Raw genomic sequence first — 19,354 nt, forward strand, 5'->3', positions numbered from 1 at the left:
AAAAATTTGCCGATTGTTCACATATAATATTTGCTATTGGGAAATAGGCTATGCGAAACTTTTGAGGGGAATTTTCTGAGATGGGGAAGTTTTTGGGAGAATTTTGCAAGGGAAATTTTACATAGAGGAGGGAGGGAGAAGGAAATTTCCTGGCATTATTCGAAAAACGGCCAGAATTAAATGAAAAGCAAGTTTTTTCTACTGAAAGTAAGGAGAAATATTAAAACTTAAAACGAACAGAAATAATAAACAACTTAAAAGACAAAGTTTTAACGAAAAACAAATATGGGTATTAAAATTTAAAACCAATAAAAATATATCTCACATAAAATTCAAGCTTCAGATGAACAGAGATTACTATGATTAAAGAAATTAAAATTAAAACAAAATAATAACTATTACCCCCCCCCCCCATGTGAATACAGGTTTGTTATAGCGTCTAAGTTACACAATCTTTCCAGGCACTAATTTGGTCTGGACGCTAGCGAGGCCTTTAATGCTTAACTGGCATTGATTAGATTTAGGTTAAATCAAAACCTCGCCTCAAATTTTCACATATTTCGCCAGTAGTGCCCTCCATAATCCCCAGACGAATTTGATTTTCCCTAGTCATTTCTCACCTCAGGCCTCGCCTCTCCCGGTCTGCTTCAACAAAGACCCGCATTTTCATCACACTAAAATTTTCAACAGAAAGATACAGAATGTTTTCCTCAAGTACATAATTAATATGGTAGACGATCTAAGCTCCCAACCCCTTTTACAATTAATTATTTAAATTTTATTTTACTACTTTTTGATATTTTACTGGTCATTTGATGCATGACATACTTCGTTTTTATTAAGCAGTTGTTAAGCCTTACTTGTTGCGCTTGTTTGTTTTTTTTTGTTGTTTTTTTAACATAAGAAGCGAAAACGGCTTAATTAGAGCTTATGATTGGCTTTCTAAAATAAGTATTATCTTAATTATTTTGTCCTAAAAAAGGCGCAGGATATATATGAGGCTTGGACAGAAGGTCAGTAGGGAATCCGGCACCCCACAAGTGGTCTTATAATTATACTGACAAAAAATCATTTCCTAATTCTGATTTCAGTAAGGTATAACCTGCCATCTTTCTATTAAGAAATATACATACGAAGATTCCGTTTTTAAATAGGCTCTCTGCACAATTTAGACTCTTGCCCTTTGGACTGCAAGCATCCTGTCACCCTTGGAGGCATACCTATGAGGCTTTTCGACCACTATGATATATAAATGGACATCTTCAAATTTTGGTTAAATGCCATGTGGGGCTATTGAGCAGCCGACGTCACTTTTTACATAAAAAGCTTTGGATGCTCTCTAATACATTTCATTGCTTATTAAGCGCACAGAATCTCAGAATTTCTGATCCAACAGCCCTCTCTCAATTTTCTGCCATCATCCGTTCCATATTCTGAGGCAGGTCTAAAAATATGCCTCTTTACTATGTTCACAGCCTACCATTGCGTAGACTATGATCATGAAGAAAAACCTCAGAAAGTGCGCCCAAAAGCTGAACATCCACTAGGGAACTTCTAGGAAGGAGTTTAGAAATTACATCAGATATACCCTTAGTTTTAGTCACAACAGCATATACAGCATAATGAATTTTAAATTATTTGAAATAAAACTTGCGAAAAATACCTTTCAATCTCGTCCTCTAAGTAATCTGGAGTATCTTCGTCATTTAAATCTCTAGAGCTCCTTTTTCCATAAGGATTATGATTTCTCAGCATATCATAAGTATCTGTCAACGACCTTTGATCACGTCCTAGATTTTCCTCCTCTCTAAGCACCTTAGCAGCTTGTTTTTCCTTCCTTCTTTCTGCTCTTAATACACCTTGTCTTCTCGTCCCTCTTAAAGCAGTTCTTGTCATTGGCAACACTGTTGTTGAAACTACCTCACTATCAACATCATTCACTATGCTGACTTCTACCTTACGAGGCCAATTATTTAAACTAATAGGCAAGCTCACTGCACAAATTACAGCACCAAGAAGTAACAAACCAACACAGATCTTTGGTAGATGATCATCATCCAGTCGGCGAGCCGACACAAAAACCACTAAACACAAAAGAATAAGTGCGACAGAAGATGTGGCAACAGTTGAAATGGTGGGGAGACCCTTCCCATAGCTCCATTGTAGAGAAGCCGTTGTCAGGCAAAGAAGAAGTAGCAGAGACGCCGCACATATTACCGAAGACTGAAAAACAAATACAATTTTTAGTTCATTTAAATTTCGACCCTTCTAGAGAAGATGCTACGCACGCATTTTCATATATTGAGTTACAGCGTACTACCTATACTATATTACCAGCGCACTACCTATTTAACCATAAAAATCAAGCCTGTAGCCAGAAGGAGATACGGACTTAGAACGTACCCATTCTAAAGGCCTCTCCGCTAGTCCAACTTTTTACTCCCTATTCCCTATTCCAACCTTTTACTTTGTACAATGCCCTTTTATTATCTAGTATCCTGACGAATCACCCTTCCACTCAAAACAACATATTTCTATGTATTTGTTTTATATTATATATTTGTTTAAATAGATTTGTCTTTTTATTTTATCAGCACTGGCAGCCTACTGGATGGTGACAGGCTGGTGATTAGGGGCTTATTTGGGTAATTTTTTCGCACTTCATATTATTGACTTACGAATAAAGTAAACATACCATTCGATGCCTTGTTTTATGCTTTTTCCAAATATAATAATTATTTTTGTCGGAAATGAATTTTACTCCCACCCCAATATATACCAATTCAGGGTATATATTTGCACATTAGGCGAGGGGGGGGGGTAAATTTTATTTCTGATATAAATGAGAGGTAAGTTTAAACTTTACCCCCACCCCCTAATGTGCAAATATATACCCTGAATTGGTATATAGGAATGGGGGTAAAATTCATTTCCGACAAAAATGATTATTATATATGGAAAGAGCATAAAACAAGGCATCGAATGGTATGTTTACTTTATTCGTAAGTCAATAATATGAAGTGCGAAAAATTTACCCTTATTTGACCGATAATTTGTTTGTCTCTCTACTTTCTTGTCTCTCCACTTAAGCCCAATCTTAGGCGCGAGACAAAAGTGTCATATTGGTGAACAATTAAAACTATTGTCGTCATTTTTTCCTCAGTGGCGTTAGCACCCTACGTAGTTTTTTGAAGGTTCGACGTAGTTTTTTTACTATCAACTTTTTATAAGCCCATCATGACAGTACCAACAACTCACCGCAGCACCAAGCCGCCTGAGGCCAACACAGCTCCGCACGTTCCTCCTCCACCCCAATGTTTTCAAAATCTCCTTTTTTACACCCGCCGATAAAGTTCCCATTTTCTTAAAATCTTTCTTTATGATGTTGTCCCGCCCCAAATGAAGGTGAACTGATTTCTATTTCACCTTAGATAGTTCGCCGAAAAGAACAATTTACTGGACTTTATCATTCTTAATCTACGAACCGTACCCTAGCATCCTCAACATTTCTTTCACTATGGCACTACAAAGTGGTCTTGAACCAAATTTATCGTATAATGACAGCACTAGAATAAAAAATGTCACATGGCACAGAAAATGGCAATTTTACCGACATTCCCTAAATTAGTGAGACATACTAGGGCTAGCGGGCGGAGTAGACTCTCTGAGACAGGTCTTGTAAAGGCTATTCCAAGGGATGAATACAAAACTGATCGGTTTCTTTGACATCTTAGGACGCAACGCTGCTACCTGGGACTGAGCCTTAAAACCAACTTAACCGATGAAGCTAAAGCGTTAGAAAAGCAGAGGTTTCAACAGCTTTTCAAATGGAGATTAACTAAGGTGTGCAATAATCACTTCAGTTCGCTTAATCATCTTGGTGTCAATTATACGGATGAAAGCCAATTTGAAGTGCCGTCTGTGGAATGAATAGGACTAGAAGCCAGTTGACCCAGCTGGGATTGATTTTATTTAGTTTCAGAATAAGATAAGCTGGTTTTCAGAGTCATTACTTAAAAGTTTGAGTGGCACCAAAATTGTCTACTACTATTTACCCCATACGTTTTTTGTTCTACGCAGCACCGTGTGGTAGTGTCATTGGCGGATCAAAGGGATGGCGATCACCCCCCCCCTTGGATGCAGACTTAAGATTGTGCAGCCGACACTTACATCTACATAAATCTTCCGGGTGAAAAATTAGAACCCTCTAAAAAACCTCAAAAGTCGTAATGTCTTAAATATGTATATCTTTTTCTCATTATTCTAATTGTCTATGTTGAAACTTACACATATAATTTTGAAGTTAAAATTGTATTCCTTCATTACAGCCGAGTCGGTGATGCACAATCCTACCAAAACTTCGATTTTTTGTGCTTCAACAGTTCAAATTTGGTATTGGGCTTCTTTTTTCTTTCTTTTTTTTAATTCGCAATTTTAAGATCACTCTTATACTGTGTGCGTGAATAAGAAAACTAAATGGTGACTCTCTGTTTTAAGTGCGCGATATGGCAAATTCCTTTCATAATCACTTTCGATGCGTAGCCTTCCTATTCTCCTTAGAATAACATTAAAACACTAAATAAAAAGTATACTGCTGACATTATATCCTGCTTCCAATGAAGTAAAATTGACAATTAGCCACTCTCATTTATCGGAGAGAAAAGAACCATATTTACATGAAAAACAAGAAATTAAACTTTTTTGCATGAAATTTCTTTCAGTTACAAGTGAAGAACGACGTTAAAAGTTAAACAGGAAGAAAGTGCTCTGATCGGGATTCGGGAGGGTGATGTTGCTCTTTGCACTTTACTGAAAACTTACTAAAATACAATAGACACCCAATCGGTGAAGAGTGTTATTGATTAAGAAAAAGAGTATTTTCACGTTGTCAATGAGAATACCAAAACCAGGTTCAGCAAAGCGTAAGCAACCACTTGAACATTGCACTGTATTTGGAAAACTAAATGCATATTAGTGTGCAAAAATATAGGCATTTGGTCATACAAGTTTTTATTGATACTGATATGTTTCTGATATTGATATTGTTGATCAGGGGCAGATCCAGGATTTTTTTAGGGGGGGTCAAAAATAGGTTGATAAGAAATACATTTTTAGGGGGTGCGCAAAATAGGGTGATCCGATAAACGTGCGTTAGGAGCAAGTTTAATTAACGCAAACTTGAGTTAATTAAGTAAATTATACTACTTTAGACTACGCTAGGGGGCGCCCCTTTGCCCCCTGGATCCGCCACTGATATTTATGCTGATACTGACTCTGATACTGATATGTTGATACTGACATATTCCAAGGAAATGCAGATAATTCAGTCTTTCCATTATCGAAGCATTTCAAGGAAAAAAATTTCACAAAACTTTTTTTTCTAAGGATGTAACTTCGTTTCTATGAGAAATTGTGTAGGTTGTTATTCTTGGTTACGACAAATCATTTTTTGATTGTTGAGTCTTCTGCAATTTTGTTTATGATACCATGACACGTAGATGTAATAAATATTGTGCTAAATAAGCATCTTGAGATTCCAGTGGCATCTGAACTTTACTTTCAGTCCAATAGTGCTGACTGCGTTTAACTCGAAGTCTGTATTCAATCTTTTGTTTTGTTTCACATGTACATGTTTTTTGGGCTTAGTTTTCGGTATAATCTTTCCACGAGTTATATTTCAGAAGAAGAAAAAAATGCACAAACGAGTCGTTCAGAATAGACTTGTTTGCAGCAAAACCAGGAGAGAAAAAATTGGAAAAGAAAATGTATAACTAATTTTTAATTTAATAGGATTGAGAATGAGTAACCTTCTTAAGCGTATTTTTTTAAATGGACTTGACGAAATTGGCTTTTAAGAAAATTTTGTGGCGTTTAATGGGAAAAAAAGGCAGCTCCTTGCAATTTCTTGCTATTAATCCATATTTAAAAAAAACATACTGGTAACTGCACAGAATTAAGTCAATTACGTAGTTTGACGTTGAAACCTCAAAAAAATATTAACTGTACTTGGTTAGATTGTCTTTTGGAAGTCTAGAATGTGTATTTTTGTCAATAGTAATAGTAATTTATGTATAGTAGCCTAACAGCAATAGTAATAGTAATAGCAATAGCAATAGTAACGTCAATAGTAATTTAGTTTTTTAACCCAGTATAAAAACAAGACAAAAGTGGAGTAATGAATTATATGAAAAAAAGAGACCAAAATAAAACAAAAAATAATCAACTAGAACAAAAACATCGCTAAGACCATTAAATGGCTGAAATTTAGAAATAATAATGACTATTGAAAATTAAAAAAAAAAATTCGACTCCCCTAATACGAAATTAATATATGAACCAGAGAATAACCAATTATGAAAATGCCATCTATAAAATGTAACCTATTACATTTCTTTGAAGCATCACTCAATGGTTCAAAAGGATCAGGAAATTTTTCTGAGGAGTGGGATCTGGCGCTTCAATAAATATATTTTGGCTCAGGTTATTTTAGAATTAAATTAATGGTAAAAGCCCTCTGAATGTCCTCAGGGATTTCCCTACCCATCCCCCTCCCTCCCGTATATTCAAGAAGCTACATTGAAGAATGAGAAGAGCAAATATTTATTCTTAGCTTCAGATTGTATATTTAACAACCTCTAATTAAGTATAAAGCATATGTTTATTCACTTGAACCACGTTATCAATTTAGGCTGTAAAGCGTGACATATTGCGCTATATTTCATCTTATCGACAAACCTTCTTTGCTTTTGTTTGATATGGTTCACGGAACGTGAGTCATTTAGAAAGGCATTGAAAATTCACAAGAAGTTTCCCAGATTATCTGTCAGCAGATAATTCTAAGAGCTCGATTTACTCTAGAAAAAACTCATGAATCAGCTCGCCTGCATTAGTTTATAAAATTGATTTCGCTGAGGTCTGAGACCGTATAACCAGAATCTCAGGAGGGATTCTCAGCTACAAACAAATCAAACTAATCCTTTATCTGTTGTTTGATGTGTCAGAAATATTGTTTGTTAGGTTTTCTCTTGATCTGACAATACCTTGTTGCGTTGCTGGCAGTTTTTTTTTCTTCTTTACTAAGAATAGGAGACAATCCCCAAAGGTAGGACCCAAATAAATGCTGTTATTAAACGTAGTTATCTTTAGTCCCGCAATCAATTTGCATTTATTTTGGGTTTAGTATCCTCAGTGAATAGCTTCAATTGGGGCATAACCATAACCATCGTTTGAAATCTAACACCGTTTTCAAAAATAAATTGTTAGGAATAGCACAACCTCATTTATGGTGACACGGCGAGGTGCGTAGTAATTATCATAAATGTACCTCCACCTGGAGGGGGGGGATTCTCTCTGAGACCTGGTCTGAAAGTACCTTCAATTAGAGAGTACCAAATAACTATCCGAAATTAAAAAATGAAAAAAGTAGTGTCTCAAATTTTTAGGCCTTTGATGCCCCCCCCCCCAAAAAAAAAAAAATCACACCCTCTCATACCCACCTAAAACTCCAGTTGTGCGGACTTACGTACGTTGACATAGTAGTAAAATATAGCGTTCAGCAAGAAAATCCTTAACTGGACTAGCCCTTCAGACGCCTAGTTAGAATCGCTGGAACTTTCTTGAAGTACTCTTAATTAAGCAGTGAATGTGAAGCAAAACTGCAATTAACAATTACTGTGGAGACTGCCTTTCTTTCGTGGAGATAAAAGCGATTTAGAAAACAACAAAACGAGGCCAATTTTTGCCAAGAAATCGAAGCCCAAAATACGACAAGTCCCATACATACAATTAATTCTAAAAAAAACAAAGTTTTTCCGAGGGAAGTAAAGAGCGAAGTTGAAACTTTAAACGAACAAAAATTATTACTTCACAGCCTATGTAACATACATAAATAAAACTAATGCAAATAAATCAACTGGTGATATTTCCCAATGATTGTAGGATTACAGAAAACTACCCCTTTACTGAAAACACAAAACAATATAGGAGTTTTGGTACGGTGAAAGTAAACCTTTTAAGGACACTTTTAACAGTATAAAAGTAAACCATTTATAGATTGTTGTTTTATTTTTTTTTTCGCTTAATTTGGCATCACTTCTGCACAATGAGCTCAGTCTAATGACTGACTGCCGTTCGGGATCTGAGACGGACATTTCATGAGTGTTTTATTGACAAGTTCGAAGTGAAGGAATCTTATTAGTATTAGGACTACAAAGTCACTTTAGAATTTGTATCCCAACTAAAAATTCTCCGTTTTTAGATAGAAATAACTGGATTTCCAGAGTTCATATTACGGTTGACATGTTCTTTATTTCGAAAAATACTAGGTGAGACCAAGATGTTACCTGATAAATCAATCCATTATTTTCTACGCTATGTAATGACTTTAAACTTATTATTTTTATGCCTAAGTTTTTAAGATAATTTTAATTGCATACTGAAAGTTACTGATATCACAGCTCCTGTAAGACAACAAAAAGCGTTATAGATTAGTTTGTTGTTGTGAGGCTACGTGTTTAATTTTGACTCCTAAATCAATATTCTTGTTTTTATACTTGGCTTTTGTGTTTTCAGTAAAGTGCTAGTTTTCTGTAATCCTAAGAACATAGGGAAATGTCACCAGCTGATTTATTTGCATTAGTTTATTGATATATGTTAGATAGGCTGTGAAGTAATATTTTTGTTCGTTTTAAGTTTCAACTTCGCTCTTTACTTCCCTCGGAAAAACTTCGTTTTTAAAATTAATCTATGCTCGTTTTTGATTAAAATTTTATTTAGAAACAAGACTGCTATGGCCTTTTCTATTTATGCGGAATAATATCTCTTCGCTTTAAGTTTTAACATTGGTTCTTAGATTCAGTTGAAAACTTATTTTCTTATATAATTTCTACTCGCCTCCAATCTAGGGGAGATAAGACACCTCAGACCTTATTAAGGAGCTGAGCTAAGAAGCCGTACAAGAATTGAAAGGAAAAAATAAGTTTAGAGTGGGAAAAAACTCAAAACATAATGACGTTTTTTTGTAAAAAAAAAAATTAAAACAGAAGAAATAGATCTTTAATTCTTTATTCAAAAAAAAAAATTTAGCCACACTTAAGGAAGTAGCTCCAGGCGAGTAGCTTCGACACAAAAGGTTAACTGAGCGGTTGTATATCGACTTACTTGCGGAAAATTCTGCTAGATCAACAGAAATGGTCCTTTAGGCTTAGGGATTTATTTGACCTGTCCCTAAATAAAAAGCCATTCGTTACTCAGAAATGAATGGAAATAAAAAAAAAATCATTTCTTGTGCAAGTACAATAAATGGTATTACAAACTAAGTTTATTTTCATTTCAAAATTTTCGGAAGATTACCTGAATTCTCCTACGGAACTGTTTTCATTGGTCTTTCTTCCTTTTTGGATGCACAATCTTACGTACGGAGAGAATATTACGGTGGAATTGGCAAGTAAATAATTTGAATAAGTTAGTTTAACAATAAGTAATCCTTCTTTTAATATACAACTTTGAGTGGTTCCAGAACCACATGTCTACACTTCTCCAGCCACTTAGTGACAAGGGGTTGGGCCAGGGGTGTAATTTGCAATGTGGTAGAGGGGGCAACTTCCTCTCCCAGACCTGTTTTTCTCCAGACCCCAGTTTGCCCCCCCCCCCCCCTCCCAGCTGAGCTTTCGTTTGTCCAAAATGTTGTCAATACTAAGACAAGCCTGCATAATTCAAGCATCCACTGAAACAGGTCAGTTTCCTTTAGTACATCTACACCTTTTTTATTACTATATGGCTAGTTTTTCAGTTTTCTCTGTCATTGTCACTTGATTTAGGTAACTCGGATCCCACTTTGATCCCCCCCCCCCTCTCCACAGGATTTTTAAAAAATTGTTCCATTCATTGGGGTATGGATTTATTGATCTACTCAGAATGTCGTTGCAAACCATGAAATGGATTACCTCTATTCCCCTTTGAATAAAAATGCTTGACCAAATACCTTCCTGGGACATGCTTCAAAAAATGAGTGCATCACATTTACAAAAACAGTGAAATTATCTGAAAATACTTGTATCGAAGGGAGAAAACCATAATGGAAAAAACAAACAGCCAAGCAGGAATCGAACGCAAGACAATCTGTTTCAAATATTTCGCAGTCGAACGCTTTACCTACAGAACCATGCCTCCAATAATGTGATTTGATACATTAGTGTTTGTACCTTAACTGCATAGCTTGTGCAGAGGGCTTAGAAAAAAAACTCAGGAGAGTTGTTCTTGCAAGACCTCGACTAAGAGTTGACATTCATAATTGTTGTAAAAGTGATATTTCTCTGTGATTTCGAGCCTTCCTAGCCAAAAAGTAACATAGAAAGCGTTTTTTTCTGTACTATAACGCGCTTACGAATGATGGAATTGATAAACATCACGCAGGTATGAGCAATGGCCTTCAAATGACCCATTAAACGTCACTCTAAAAGTACTGGTAGTCAACTAGCCCCAGCTTTTTTCACTTGAGACATGGCACCAAAAGTGCCATTTTTTGTGCTATTTGGCACTTACGGATGGCAAAATTGATTAGAAGCACGTACACATGAGCATTAGCTTTCAAATCAGCCATTAAACATCTCTCTAAGAAGTTCTGGCAGCCCACTAGTCCCTAGCTTTTCCATTTGAGACATGGCATCAATAGCGCCATTTGCCATTTGGCACTTGCAGGTGGTGGAATTTATTAAGAAAAGGTAGATATAAGAAATAGCTTTTTATGTGAGCTATTAAACATCTGTCTACGATGTTTTTGTAGCCCGCTATCCCCTCCCCTTGCGAAATGGCACAAAATGTGCCATTTTGGGCCATATGGCACTTTCAGATGGTGGAATTTATGAAAAGCACGTAGATGTGAGATACAGTTTTTAATGAGTAATTAAGAATCTCTCTATGATGTTCTGGTAAATCGCTAGCCCTAAAAAAAAAAAAAAAAAAAACAGGAGACATGTCAGTGCTACCAATGCAAAAGTGATTTTCCTTGTTGTTCAAGGTGGGGGACTGTAATTCCCCCTAATAAGGTTTTCGGCTATGCTAATTCCAATGGTACACTTTTCATTATGATCTGAGGCCATTTTTGAGGGGTTTCAGGCTTTTTTTCACAATCACCATAAATTTCTTTTCGCAATAAACTTTTATTTTTAATACGAACGGAAACAATAGCAATTTTTTTTCGCTAGGCAGTTTTTTTTCTAAACGTATTTTTAAACTGTTGGTTACTATAGGCTATTGTTCACTCTTTAATAGGTTGCAGCTACCGCTGCAACCATGATTGGAACTTCAGCAGACGCCAAGCAAGTTATTTCTTACAATTCCTGTTGGTTTGGTAAACAGTTTAACTATATCTCAAACCTTCTCCACTGGTACTTCCAGAAACAAGAATGATCACCCGATTTCTACTTTCCATTATGGTTGCCCCAGTACGGGCAACCTAGTAAAGAAGGAACCACGGCCCATAGTAACCAAAAATTTAAAAACATTTGTTTGAAAAACTTTCAAGTGAGGAAGAATTGTTGTTTCAAGCTAATTCAGGAATAGTAACTATGATTTCGATTAATCTTAATGGTGAAAGTTTGTTGGGGGAAATAATTATGGGAGTTTTGAAAGATGATCTGAAGACACTCTAAAATGGTGTCGGGTCGAAATGAAAAGTGCACCATTGGAATTGCCACTGTCGACAATCCCATATAGGAAAGTTACACCCCCTCACCTTGAAAAACAAGGAAATCACTTTTTTGCAAGGGTAGCACTGATGTCTCGTCTTTTTTGTTCTTGTTTTTATTCTTGGCTTGTTTCTTCTTCGCCACTAGCAGGGCACTGGAACAACATGATGCTGATTTGAAAGTAAATTATAGGCAAATGACACAGCCAATTTACCACCCCATTCACTTGATAAATAATAAGACTAATAGAGACAAGGAATGAGCCGAAAGAATGCAGGGGATTCCTCAGGGGGCAAATATTCCCTTTGGACCAGAACCCAAAAGATCAATGGGCTCATAGAATTCAATAGCTTTTTGGGATTAAAGCCAGTATGTTCCAGGATTCAAAACATTCAGTGAAGTAACTCTGAAATCCTACAAAAAAATTCGAATTTTTAATTAGTTTAAATCAAAGCAAGGAGAATTTTTCGCCATTTCTTCCGTTCCGTTTCTTAAATTTCATTGGAAAAAATATTCTAAACACACAAGCCCCTAGTTTCGCTTGGGTATTGGTGCCCCGTAGGCCCAATATCAACCATAGCTAGAGGACTACTCTCGTCTTCTTATTCTTAAGCCCCTTCAAGCACGGAGACTATTTTTCACCATAGCACATCATTAACCATGATGCAGATCATTCACTTGAACCAGACCCTCAAAGCTGTATTTTTACAGTGTTAAAGCAAAAATGTCCTAAGATTTTAAATATTTATTCGAAATACTCCAACCAGTTTGTTTTTAATTTTGAAAACAACGATTTTCCTTTGCTTCAATTTTATCTATCAGATTTCATAACAAAAATTCTAGATTTTATGGACTTATAGCCTCTCTTCGTCCATAATTTTATCACTAAACTTAAAAAAAGTATTCACCACTAATAGGATTCGTGACACTGCTTTTCCTTGGAGCTACAAAATTATCAAATAATCAAAAGTGATTCTGAAAATCAATAAAAAAAAAAACACCAAATAAAAAATTGTCATTTCAGAAAAGAAGGAAAAAGTAAGGTAAAAGACGTATATAAACAGTTCATGATAAAAATGTTATCCTATTTCCTTTCTCTTGCCCCATGAATAATTATTATATTGAATTTCACATACCTGCTGGAGGCGACAAACATATCTTTGGAAAAGGCGTTCCAACTCTTTGTTCTCAAAACGGTGACGATGAATTAGCCTGGAGAAAGCAACTTTTCTATGTGGCGGCATAGCCTTTACAGCGTGATCCATATTTAGAAATGGCTATGACATCATTCTTCTTTACCTTAGAAACATCAACTGGAAAAAAATACCTTTCTTGGTATGACAAAGTAAAAGCATAACTGATAGCCTTAGTCAAGTGTTCCCATTTGACCGCACTTAGTATGAAGCGACGTGACCTCCATGTAATCCCACTCCAGCCATATCGAATAGAAGGGATGATAGCCAAAACTAGGGGGGGGGGGTCAATCGATTGAGAATTGAAAGTTAGAGCACTTTTTTAAGATTCAAAAGCGATAAGATTAAAGTAAGAAGCAATTATAAAAAAAAATGGCAGTAGAGCCATTATTCAGAATGACCCACAAAACTCCTAGTTAGGAGCGATAGCTTCAAAAATGCCGTTCGCTCCTAGCTAGGTTCCAGCTAAAAAAAATAGCCGAAGGCTTTTTCAGATGTTTGATATATTACTATATAAATATGACAAATTAAAATAATAAAGGATAAAGATCCTCAGGAGCAGTGGTTCCCAGCTGATTTTTGGCCACGCCCCAAATTTGGACCATGGGCAAAATCCTGATAACCTCCTCGTGATATTTAAATTTGCTCCTTAACCTTTTACGCGTATTCACCTGAAGGAATCTCAAAAGGCCAATAACTTATCCTTTTATAATAACAGTATCTTTTTTGAGCGGTCATCTAGGCATGTTTCACACTGATCATTTTTTTTTGTCTGTATGCGACACCTTTTTTGGGTCGTTCCAAAACCACCATTTATCTTCTTAGTCTTTAAATGCATATGAAAACGACGCTATTCACACGATTTTTTTTTCAAAATCAAGACTCTAGAGTATAGTCAGCCCAAGGGTGCACGTCGCACACGACCCACCAAAACATTGTCATTCCCCATGGATGGGACCTGTGCCCATAGTTGGGAAACACGGCTCTAGAGCCATTGATGACGCATACTAAGTCGACAATTGTCGACGTTCCAGTTATCGGGTCGTTTTACAGGAACAGGTAGCAAGCCTGTCGCCCGACCTCGCAGCAGTTGAGATCAAACCCTGGGTTCTTTAATTTCATGCAGAGATCAATCCACTGCGCCGCCACAGGACTAGTAGAGTGACGGATCTCAAACAAAAGGAGAGTCAACCGCCTTAAAGATGGAGTAAAAAAACACAACAAAAACAATCAAGAGCACAATTAACACGACACCAGATAAATAGGTGTCAGCAAGAAGTAATTAAATAAATAGTGCTGACCATGGATGAGATTTTATAAATATGGAAGAACGAGAATCTAGAAACAGTTGATCCATAACCAGATCTGGAGTAATTGAGCGGCATTTACCCATCAACTAGCTGTTTCTGGTCTAATATGATTAAATGACTATCTAAATACTGACAGAATATGTGCACATACCGGTCCCATGGGAGGGGGAATTACTCCGTATTTTCCATGGGGGCGGGGTCAAGAAAACGGAAATGGTGCATAAAGTTTTCACGGAAGGGTTATACTTTCTACACAATTCTTGAAATAGGGATTACCCCCCTCCTTTTCAAGTGTACATGTACGAGCATGAGCTACAAGTATTGCTTCCTTAGCTCACTGTCAGAGAGAAGCAAAAAATGAACAATAAAGTGAATGAAGTGCCTCCCCAGGGGAAGGCTTTACCCCCTATTATACTTAAAAGTTTCATTAGTTTCATGATTTCCCTATAATTCTACTATTTTTGCTGGCATTAAAAACAGCAACCAACTTTGCCAAAATTTGTTCCCATTTCAACATATCCTCCCTTCCTCTCCTTAGCTCACTGTCAGAAAGAAGCAAAAAATGAACAATAAAGTGAATGAAGTGCCTCCCCAGGGGAAGGCTTTACCCCCTATTATACTTAAAAGTTTCATTAGTTTCATGATTTCCCTATAATTCTACTATTTTTGCTGGCATTAAAAACAGCAACCAACTTTGCCAAAATTTGTTCCCATTTCAACATATCCTCCCTTCCTCCCGTCATACAACAAAAAAAAATAAACCCTATGTATATTTCTGAACAGTGATATATTTCGGTTATCAACGATTGACAAGCTTAGTTAAGAACTGTAGAGGAACGTTCTTTAGTTAAGAACGTGGTTTAAAAAGTTGGGCTATCAATGGCTCTTCGCTATGTCTATGCGTGCACACAAAATTTCTAAATTCCGAGGGAAATATTCATATTTTGATTAAATTCGCTTTATCTTACTACAGCAGCAGCCATTTCGTACATGCTGATGCAGAGCTAAATGTCACACAAGTAGCGCTGGTGTTACGTGAAATGTGACTAATGACAGTAATAATCCTCAGTATATTAATGTCAATTCTTTTCTCGGAGCTGGTTAAAAGAAATATTTGGAAAAGCGAAAATAGAAAGAAGTCAGCATGGTATGAAACAGTTCGTGGTAACGAACTGTAAGTAAGGAGCGATGCGGCTCAATGGTAACCAAAAACTCTAAGAAACAGAGACACTTGCTAAGATTCCGGTAAACACACGAGAAAGACCACATCGAAATCTCAAAGATGCTTAATGAAAAACAGGTTTTTGCTGCATAATGAGGTAATGCTCACTCCGTGAGAAAGATTTAAACTTAAGTTTTTTTGGGTTGAAGGGGCAAAAAAGGTACTAGGTCAATTTGTAGCACAAACGTGCTACAAATTGTAACAAAAATTTGGTCATTAAATGTAGCACGTGCCAAAGTGCTACTCATGATGAAATTGTGCTAAAATAGCACTTTCGTGCTCCAGGTGGCAACTCTTAACGGGAGGAGGTCTGGATGCCTTTCACTCTTATCAAGGATGCTAGAACTTTATGGCCTTTAAAAGGATTTACTCTCAGGGGTTTACTTTATTGATTTAGAAGGGCTTACTCTCATGTCTATGTTCGCTGCATCACTTACAATGTCACTGAGGATGCTCATTAAGTTTGCTCATTAAATTTCCATAGCAAGCATGTGGAAATTTAGTGGTTCCATTCACGGGGGATAGAACTGCTTTTTTTGTATAGCTTAGTCTTTGAAATAGGGTCAGTCAGAAGGGTACTCAAAAGAATTCGTGCGATCGAAACCCAAGGGCGCAGCTTGGGCTTTGAGTTTGGAGGGAAATATAAAGAATGTGCTGATAAAATCGTCCAGTGTGCCGACAAATGCGGAGGCATAAGCTAAAATAAACTAAAACATAAGCTAAATTCCAAGGGTCAAACCCAATACCCCTCCCCTGGATAAGTCTTTGTTAATCTGGGACCATGATGAGATTAAATTATCCTGGTAGCCCCCCCCCCCCTAAAAATTATCCCCGTTGAAAATCCCCCACTCCCGCAGGAAATCCCCCCCCCCAAAAAAAAAAATTCCACACTATAACAAGTGCTATGTATGAGCAATGGGCAAGTTGCGGAACTTACTGCCCGTTCTCCATGGACTATGGGGGGGGGGCATAGTTTTTGACATAGTTTAAAGACATAGTTTTTGGGCCTTTCAAAAATGCTGAATAAAGTCAATATCTCAAAATATTGATTGGATTTCTTTGGGGGAAAAATGAGCGTCGGAAGGGGGCTCGTTGCCCTCCAATCCTTTTGGTGTCTTAAAAAGGGAACTAGAACTTTAGATTTCCATTTGAATTGTTTCTCTCTCGATCATCTAAGACCCCTAGCACAATATGATCACTCCGAAAAAAAAAAAACACGCATCCGAGATCTTTCTTCCGTTAAAAAACACAGAAATCCATAGGAGCCTGAAACTTCTACAATGAGGTTCTCTGATATGCTGAATTCGATCATATGATTTAGGTTAGGATCACTTGACTTTTTTAGGTTGCTTGCCCTTTTTGGAAAATAAGGCAACGTTTTTTATACTCGTAACTTTTGATGGACAAGGTAAACTTAATGAATTTTATATGTTTGAAATCAGGTTTCTAGAACAGATCTAGGGTTTCTCTAAGAATACCTAACGTCTTAGTTAGTGGCGCTAATATAATGCCACTGCTATTTGGCTACCCAAAAATACTATTTGGGTAACTTTCATTGAAAAATGCTCGTTTTTGGTATTTTCAATTTTGCCACCCCGACTAGATTTTAGATAATACATTTTGCCGCCCTCTTAAATTTTCTTAAATTGACGCCACCGGTTCTTCTGGTAGTTTTCAGGCCAATAAAATAGCGCCGGTGAAAAGGTAGTCAGCTTGTAACAAGTAGATTACCTTATTGAATGTGTTGGACACTGTGTTGCCAGGTGGTGCGCATTTGCGCCATTTGGGCGTTTTTTGAGTTGATTGCGAATTGAATTTTTCAAATTGGCGCATTGCGCTCATTTCGCGCATGTCAAAAAAATTCGGCGCAAAGTGGGTGCATTTTGCCTTCACAATAACATTGACAAAGCTCAAAATCTTAAAATCTAGCGTTTACTGACAACTTCTACTGACAGATTCAGGAGTCTGTCTATAAAGGCAGGTAGAATTTTTAGAACCCCGTAGGGATTCTCAAATCCCATTCTGGTCCCAATGAAAACCTAAATTTTAAATTATCAAAGCGTGCATTATCCTTACCGTGAAACACCAGATATGGGAAACTGGTCAAATTTCAATAAAAAATACAGAAAAGAGTGGAAAAAGCTGACCTTTGTTTGACATAGCTCAAGCAGCTCTTACTGTCTGAAGCTTACCCATTAGCAACCCCTTCGCCCAGAGAGTGTTTTCTGTTATGAATCTTGTCAAGTACAAAATTCGAAAGATGATGCAGCTTAAAATACTTAACTCTACTATGACCATCCGACTTCGACTAACTTGCCCGGGAAAGTGCTGCAGGGACTTTGATCTTACACCCACTATGCTTAATAGATTTACCATTCACATGTATGACATTAAAAACCCATAGAATGAAAATGAAAATGAAACTCTTGAGGAAATTTTGGGCGATATGGAAGAAGGGTTTGCTGTTTAACTTTGTTTAATTTTGAAAATAATCTTGAATACTAGTCGAAGATAAATACGATGTATGATTAAAAAATATACAAAACTAACTCGACATTCATTAAAAGGAAAGCACAAATAAAATAACAATCAGAACTGTTGAAGGACCTTACCAAGTACAATTTTGTCTCATATTTATGTCTTTGGCTTCTGTTTCATGACAAAAATCTCAGAACATTGTCTTTGGCCTGCAATTTTATAGATAGTTGCATTAATAACGGCCGGTCTAATTTCTTATCTTTGACTTGGTCGTCCTTGTCGTTCTAATTTATATTTTGAAAGCTACGGAACATATTGTTCTCATAACTAAGTTTGAGAATTTACACCTTTTTGAAGCTTAGGATTGCAATGTCATAAAAACATTGTACAAGGAAGTAAAATTTGATGTTACTTACCTAAATGACATTTCGCAGAGATGTAACCTTCAAGGATCATACTTCTCTTTAGTTCTTCATTAGAAAATCCTGTCTATTAGTTATCTTTGTCAAATGCGCCTTTAATTTCCACGTTTTTGTATGACTTGTCTATATTGCAAGACCAGTATACTGAGTATCTATTTCTTTTTTTAGTTCTTCAATCACAATTTCTATTGTTGATAGGGAATAATTCAGCATATCAGCCAGAAAGTAATGTAAAAAAATACCGTCTTAGATATTGGCGAGTATTTTTTTTGTTAGATCTTCTTTAATCCCCGTTTTTATTGAATTCTCTGAAATACCAGAGGACTGAGGAAAAGATCTTTCCCGTTAAGCCAGAGACTGAGAACAGAAAATATTGACCACAAAAGTGCATGTAATCAGTCAAAAAATGCTTCATTGCTTCAGATTTTGGAATCTGGCGCCGAAATCTGTCAATAAATACAGAATCCAACGAATTTTGAGTTCTAGTATTTTGAAAAGCAAAATTCACACTTTTTTTTTGCACTCATCCCTGCAAGATCTAATTTCTCCTGAATTTCGAACTCCACCCAAAAAATATATAGCAAAAATGCGCTGATGCCACATTTTCGCTTCTCTTGGTGCGCTATCTAATTTCAGGCACATGGCATCACTGGTTGGACATACGTGCGGAGCAGGGCTTCCACTATCCCCGAATTTTCGGGGATTTTCCCGAAAATCTATGTGTCTCCCCGAAAATAGGTTTTTTTCCCTGAATCCCCGAAATTTCCCCGAAAATCACTCAACCACGGTTCGACCCCCTAGTGACTATTCCTAGCAAACATTTCTTTGCATACCATAATTTTCCACTACTCTCTTGTTCGTTAATTTTCGTCTCCTTCGTTACATTGCATAAGAACCAGACCGATACAATTTAATTATAGACGGTTCTTTACATGTTCACAAAAGTATCACTTTCATCTATTTAGATTTGATAATTTCGAATGCATTATTCCAAATGCTATAAGATTCTTACATTTACATCATTCATGGTCAAGTATCTTGA

At 36.5% G+C, this 19,354-nt stretch overlaps 1 protein-coding gene across 4 annotated transcripts in view; it reads right to left on the reverse strand.

The window, feature by feature from the left end:
• Positions 1-19,354, reverse strand: part of LOC148952388 (adenylate cyclase 1-like) — a 227,888-nt gene that overhangs the window by 187,275 nt on the left and 21,259 nt on the right. For all 4 annotated transcript variants that reach the window (XM_089089843.1, XM_089089844.1, XM_089089841.1 and 1 more), the window contains exons 2-3: positions 12,824-13,000; positions 1,664-2,223 (exon numbers count right to left, since the gene is read on the reverse strand). In XM_089089843.1, coding sequence (XP_088945969.1) covers positions 1,664-2,223; positions 12,824-12,952 — 689 coding nt within the window. In that variant the 5' untranslated portion in view covers positions 12,953-13,000. The remainder of the gene's footprint in view (positions 1-1,663; positions 2,224-12,823; positions 13,001-19,354) is intronic.

The sequence above is a fragment of the Artemia sp. Qi Xiang Cuo genome, chromosome 5 (genome assembly GCF_049724085.1).
Source record: "Artemia sp. Qi Xiang Cuo chromosome 5, ASM4972408v1, whole genome shotgun sequence".
Classification (NCBI taxonomy): domain Eukaryota; kingdom Metazoa; phylum Arthropoda; class Branchiopoda; order Anostraca; family Artemiidae; genus Artemia; species Artemia sp. Qi Xiang Cuo.